Raw genomic sequence first — 7611 nt, 5'->3', positions numbered from 1 at the left:
GTATACTTTTATTATATAATATATATTTTTATGTAAATAATAATAAATAAAGTAAAATTATATAGTTTTTACATAGATAAACTTCGGTTTATTCCTTTCCTTACCTATCATTTATGAGCGTTAATACTAATACTTATAATCATATATAGGTAATATACCAGTAATTCATTGGATATAAATATCCCTTAGACGGTTTTTATAACCTCTAATTGAACTCGCCTATACATATATATGCATATACATACGCGGAAATATCGAACAATGAGAATTAGTGCTGAACACTGTATTGGTGGATAAAGATTCTTTATTTGTGGATTAAGGCTACCATTGGTTTCACGTTAAGGGATGTCCCTCAACAATTACCAAGCCTATCATGTGGAACATTGGTGTGCCTCTCTATTTTGGGATTCAAAATAGAGACAAACACTGATGTTCCATATGACAGGCTTGATAATTGTTGATGGCGTCTTTAACACGAAACCAATGGTAGCCTTAATGTACAAAGAAAGTACACACACACACACTCATGTATATATATATATTTGATGTATGCATTTTACGATAACTCTACTACAATACAATTGTTAATATTTTCTAGGTTAATTAACAACTGGTAAGGGGAAATGACGAAGAAAATAATGCATGCAATATAGACGATGTTTGATAAAAAATAAATGTTATTCGGTCATTTACTTTATTTATCTATTCTTGGACGGTAGGTTGAAACATGGGGGAGAATTAGTCACTGCTATGTCTAGCAGGTTGAGTGACTTCGTAGACTTTCTTGTTGGTTCGATGTAATAGAAAGGTAAGGAAATGATAGTAAAAGAAAGAATAGAGAGAAAAAGACGGATAAGAAGAAAAACAGTTGATAAGGGAAGAGGAGGAGGGGTTAATGATATATTGCATTTTTATTTTCAAGTTGATTGATTTAATTGTTTTATAATTTTCGTAGTTCAGTCAAGTAAAAAGGAGACTACGTTGAAATTTCATTGCTTTATTTTCTGAAGGTGAAAGAATAAGGCAAAGGTAAAATAAAATTGTATCATTTTCAGGTGTGTATGTGTGTGTGTGTGTGTGTGTGTGTGTGTGTGTGTGTGTGTGTGTGTGTGTGTGTGTGTGTGTGTGTGTGTGTGTGTGTGTGTATGTGTATGTGTGTGTGTCTGTGTATATGTGTGTGAGAAAGATAGATAGATAGATAGATAGATAGAGAGATAGAGGGTGCGTTGGGCGGGAAGAAAATAATGAGTGATATAAAGAAGAGAGTTTAAATTGAAATAAAATAGGTGAGTATGGCATAGCTGTATGCACCAAGCTATCGCTAATTGTTTTAGATATCTATGTAACCGTGAGCAGACAGACACCTATTGGCTATCTCATCGTTCAGTTAGCGGGCCATCGAGTTTACGACAACTGGAGAGAGAGAGAGAGAGAGGTGGGGGTCTACATTAACACTCCGTACGTGCTTCTTTCAAGCTTACTAGAATAGAAGAACACGAAATAAATCGCGTGGATCAAAGACACAATGCATCGCCCAATCCAGGATTCGAACATACGACTTACTAATCATGAGTCAAACACCCTAACCTCTAGTCCACAAACCTTCACTTAACTAGATATGAATCATACTTCTTTTCTATTTTACTCTTGCTCTCTCCTCTTTTTCTGAAAACGAAACAATACAATTTTATTACTTTTACGTTTTGAAAATGAACTACTACAGTTGTTTTTAATTAATTATATTAACTTTGATTAATTTATTTTAATATGTCATAATTGAACGAACGATTTACACTTCAAAAATGTTTGCATTTTTATATATTTCTAAAATAAGTTTGGTTTCTGAATAGAGGCGCAGGCGTGGCTGTGTGGTTAAGAAGCTCGCTTCGCAATCATGTAGTTTAGGGTTCAGTCTCACTGCGCGGCACCTTGGGCAAGTGTCTTCTACAATGGTCCCGGAGCGACTAATGTCTTGTGAGTGAATTTGGTAGACGGAAACTGTATGGAAGCCCGTCGTATCTATCTATCTATCTATCTATCTATCTATCTATCTGGCTCTAGCGATAGATCGAAATAGAATAGAGGAAGACCTAGTTCAGAAGAGGCACATAGAAGTGGCATCGCGTCCAACGTGCTGGCAGGTGGGTTGGCCCTCGACCAACGCTTCAACGCCAACACGATGGATGCGTTGTCAGAGCTTGGATGCATGCTTTGAGAAACGAAGGAATTGGAGCCACCCGAGAGGTCCGAGTGGCGGAGGCACAACGAGGGAACAAAGCCACCATTAGGTTTCTGACAGATGAACAGGGGCGCGAATTACTCGAGCCCGAAAGGATGCGTGAGGCCTTTCATCAGCACTTTGCCCGACTGTTCGGAGGGTGAAAGTAGGGTGAACTTTAGCGCCTACCTGCATGGCCTGCCACGACTCTTGGCAAGAGAAGCAGAGTGTTATGAAAGACCCATCACAGCCGCAGACGTATCTATCTATCTACATTCTCACTGTTCTCACCAACGTTACCTCCTCCGTTACCACCACCTTTATAACCAAGTTGGAGGACCACCGAAGAACACTAGTATTCATGTAAGGAATCTTGGGGAGAATACACTTCTTAATGTTACACTTAGTGAAGTACACGGAACATTAACCGTTTTAATCTCAGATGAACATATCCTTCTATTCAGAAATTCATAGGAAGATTATGAATACTGCATTTCCTTCTTCGAGTAAGATATATAGAGAAACGCATGTGTTTGTATGTGACGGAGCGCGTGTTATTGCATTCAAGTGTGTATATGCATGTATATATGAGTGTTTGTGTGTACTAAACACAAACACACATATACAGTGAAGACTTTCATAAACTTGATAGGCATAATCAGAAAAACTCTGTTAATAACACGAATAGTTTAATGTGATTTAATTGTGTCAACGTTGATTGGAATAAGACCAGACAAAATCACTTAAAACGTGTATTGAAGAATTTCAAACTAAATTGAAACTGAAATGAAAAGTGAGTAATTAATTATGTAATTATGCAAATATAAATAAATTAATTACAGATAGGATTGATCATATAGAAACGAAAAATATTGATTGAATCTGAGGTTAATGTATACATTAACACCCAGAATTTGCTGTATGAGTTAAATTGGAAGCTTAGAGGATAATGGTAGTTTGTGATTCTACCTGAGGCTGTATATTTATTTCACTTTTCATTACCAGGGGCTTGCTTTCGTTTAAGTAACCATCTTCTTCCGAATTTCTCTGAAACAGATGGAAAGAAAAAATTAAACAATTCATAGCATAAATCATATAGTGTTAAGAATGATATATATTCTTTTGTCATTGAATCCTCTGTGACCAACACAACAAAAAGTAATCCCAAAATAATCTTTCTTTATCTTACTGGTTTCAATCATTAAACAGTGGCCATGTTGGGGTATCACATTCAAAAGTTTCAGTTGATTATATCTACCATAATCTTTCATCTGGTCCCTACTTTCACCGATCTCCGGGCAACATGAACGCTAAAGACGACCGTGAATAGAGAGGAAAAGCCGAGATAGGTCTGTAGAACCACAGTTTGTTTTTCTTTGATTCACTTTATCTATCTATCTATCTATCTATCTATCTATCTATCTATCTATCTATCTATCTATCTATCTATCTATCTATCTATACACGTGTACGCACGTACATGCATATGCATACATGAGACACGAGTAGATTTGAACTCACGGACTATGAATAGTTTGTTCAATGTCTTATCCATCAGGCTACACGGTCATTTCTTTAAATTCATGATTAGAAATAGCCTCTGTCTATAAGTGATGAATCCTGTAGACAACACTTCATTGTTGCAGTTTAGCCTTAGGTCAGTCTGATTGAGCTGACGACCTATAATCAAAGGCTTTCTAACCATTACCGTCTCTATCTAACATGCCCTTAATCTTTTATTTAAGACAGTAGGGTGATTTAGTTGCAAACTCCAGCAAATCAAGCCACGACGTAGAGGCTCTGTCGTTCGCTAGTGTATTGACAACATTTACCACGAGATCTCCCCAGAGACACTGACATGTATAATGTAGATTTAATTTCGAGACATGTGAATCGGTAGGCTAATATCTCATTTACGAAATAATTATGCAACAACACTGCTAATATAATATTATTGCGTAACCGGAGACGTTTGTACCACGCTCTTGGCAAATAATTTCTGATCATTAACTTCTGAGTTTTCCCTCAATGCAATTGAAGCTTGCTTGCAAGGTGAAAACAAATTCTTTCTTCCACAGTATGAAGATATTGTGAATGAAATGAGATAATTCCCTCAACTAATCACACCAAATATGCAAATATATACTGCTGCTTATTCCCCAGCCAGCTGTGTTCGTGTCAGCCTATAATCAAACACATTTCTGGCAAAACTATTCTATCTGTCGTTTTAGAACTTGTCCTACTTTTCGTTTTTAAGTCTCTATGTTGCGATTTGACGTTGATTTGAGGCTGATATTTCTTGTATGTTAAACGACTATCTACATGTTTCCTCGTGGGTTCGTACAGTATATTTCTCTTGTGATACACGTCTTAGAATAGAGGCAAAATGTTATCACATAGACACTACAGCACAGAGCCATTCATTATTTTACCTACCTAGGGCGGTGAGCTGTCAGAATTGTTAGCACACCGGGCAAAATGCTTAGCGGTATTTCGTCTGCCGTTACGTTCTGAGTTCAAATTCCGCCGAGGTCGACTTTGCCTTTCATCCTTGCGGAGTCGATTAAATAAGTACCAGTTACGCACTGGGGTCGATGTAATCGACTTAATCCCTTTGTATGTCCTTGTTTGTCCCCTCTATGTTTAGTCCCCTGTGGGCAATAAAAAATAAATATTTTACCTACCTACCTACCACCTACCTACCTACCTACCTACCTACCTACCTACCTACCTACCAGCGACCTACCTACCTACCACCTACCTACCTACCTACCAACTTATAACTGGGACGGCTAAAGTGTTAATACCTATTATCTTGTTTTTAGCATTGAGCTCTGTTTTCAGTATTGATTATTATTATTATTATTATTATTATTATTATTATTATTATTATTATTGCTATTGTTTTTGTTGTTGTTGTTTCCTTGACAGAGAACTAGTGTAATCGACGTTTGTTAGACATGCTTCTCTGAAGTTCGTCTGTTTAACAGAGCAGCAGTCCTGGACCAAGCGTAGTTCGAGAAAGAATGAGTGACGTTAGGAGCTCGCAGCCCTCTGCCAGTCGGGCAATGCAGCTGGTGGAAGTTCCACACTGGCACTGTACAGAGGATTAAAGCGACGACCTGGAAGGGGAAGGCCTGGACATCAATAGAAATCAACTAGCTGTTCTTCTCGGGAGGACTTCGGGTTAGGGTTCATGGATAACTTACAGACATTAGTAGCCTGGCACTACCAGGGAACATTAAAGTGCCTTCATCCACAATGGTACAGTGCTCGAGCATTGCTGAAGTTATGTCGAACATCTACTGTTGTGTGTAGGACGGATCCGGCTGTGAGCCGACTCCATCGAGGCTACGGTAAAATAGGTTGCGTGCTAGACGCCGTTGAAAGGGCTGAAGACAGGTACTTTCCACTTCGGCCAAGCTCGTCGAAGTCGCCTTTGCTTTTCATCCTTTCGTAGTTGATGAAATAAGTACCAGTTGAGTACTGGGGTCAATGTGATCGACTAGACTCTTACCCCATCCAAATACCAGGCCTTGTGCTTATAATAGAAAGGATTCTTCTTCTTCTTCTTCTTCTTCTTCTTCTTCTTCTTCTTCTTCTTCTTCTTCTTTTTCTTCTTATCATTATTGTTAAGGCAGCAAGCTGGCAGAATCGTAAGCACGCCGGGCGATACGCTTAGCAGTATTTCGTCTACTGCTACGTTCGGAGTTAAAATTCCGCCGAGGTCGACATTAAGTACCAGTTGAACACTGGGGTCGATGTAATCGACTTATCCCCTCCCTCCAAATGGCTACCGTTGTGGCAAAATTTGAAACCATTATTATTATTATTATTGCTATTATTATTATTATTATTATTGTTGTTGTTAATGCGGTGAGCTGGAAGAATCTTTAGCACGCCGGGCGAAATGTTTAGAGGCATTTCATCAGCCTTGACGTTCTGAGTTCAAATTTCGCCAAGGTCGACTTTGCTTTTCATCCTCTGAGTATCGATAAATTAAGTGCTAGTGAAATACTGGGGTCGATGTAATCGACTTATCTCCTCCAACAAAATTTCAGGCTTGTGCTTTTAGCGGAAAAGATTACAATTAGTATCGTTGTTGTTCCCCAGCTTTATGATACATACATACATACATACATACATACATACATACATATATATATACAGATATATGTATATCTATCTGTCTGTCTGTCTGTCTGTCTATCTATCTATCTATCTATTAGTGTTTGTTTTTATGTTAAAATTAAAACAGGATTGCTCAATGCAGTTGGTAGTGTACACATTTATTATTCTTTAACAAGAATAGTAATGACAATGACTTCGAAGTTTCGGCCAGCTATGCCATCATCTGTCCAATGCTGGCCTATTTGGTCGAGACTTCGCAGTCACAGGCAATTCTACGCGTGCCAGCGGAAATACACCCTGTGATAACAGCACCGACGGCAGCGACAACAACAGCAACAATATCAAGCTTGTGGCCAACGGAAGAAACACCAGAATGTCATAACCTAACCAGCACTCAAGTTTAGAGATACATCAGTTCAGTCGGAACTGCCTTTAAGCGACGCCTGTGCAACCAGGATTCCGGATATACATTACGTCATGTCCCTGACCAGCCACGTGTGACGCCTTAGAGATGAAAGAACTCCATACTGAATTAAATGGAGGCTCATAGAGCAACCGGGGTCCTATATAAACGGGAGCGGACGATGTAAGCTTTGCATAGCAGAGCAGGCAAGGATCCTTAAAGACTCGCTCGAATCGGAGACCCTTTAAACTTCAGAAATGAGATCTATAGCCCTTGTCCGCATTTTAAACACTACCTTCTGCAGGCGTGAGATTTCCCGTTCGTTGATTAGGGCTTTAAAAAATATTTTGTGGACTGGAAACAAACTGAGGAAAGAGATTCCTCGTTCGTCGGTTAGGGCCAGAAAAATTTGCTGACCAGACAGATCTAAGGCCGAAAACTCGCCCTGTTTAAGGTCCAGACAATATATAATATTCTTTTGTTTAGTAATTAACTGGGTTTATCTGTTTTCTATCTCAGGTTTGAAGAGAAGTTATATGTCCACAACGAGTTTGACGTGTTGTCTATTAGTCTAAGTGCTTTATTGCCGCGAAACCATTGGTCACTCTCTGATCGGCCATATAATTAATTTTCTGTAAATAATATATTTATATATTCATACACACACACACACACACCCACACACGCACGCACACACACACATACCCACACACACAAACAAACACTTACACACATAGACACACTCACACATATACACATATATACATGAAAAAAGTATGTATATACATATATACATGTATGTATATATACATACACACACACACACACACACACACACACACACACACACATATATTAT

The 7611-nt window shown here is 38.5% G+C and overlaps 1 protein-coding gene across 1 annotated transcript in view; it reads right to left on the bottom strand.

Annotated features, from left to right (window-relative positions):
- The window catches only part of LOC106872341 (titin homolog), a 66459-nt gene that overhangs the window by 55437 nt on the left and 3411 nt on the right, over positions 1-7611 (bottom strand). Inside the window, exon 2 of the mRNA XM_014919291.2 lies at positions 3188-3265. Coding sequence (XP_014774777.1) covers positions 3188-3265 — 78 coding nt within the window. The remainder of the gene's footprint in view (positions 1-3187; positions 3266-7611) is intronic.

The sequence above is a fragment of the Octopus bimaculoides genome, chromosome 2, assembly GCF_001194135.2.
Source record: "Octopus bimaculoides isolate UCB-OBI-ISO-001 chromosome 2, ASM119413v2, whole genome shotgun sequence".
In the NCBI taxonomy this organism is placed as follows: domain Eukaryota; kingdom Metazoa; phylum Mollusca; class Cephalopoda; order Octopoda; family Octopodidae; genus Octopus; species Octopus bimaculoides.
This window is presented reverse-complemented; position numbering and strand designations above follow the sequence as displayed.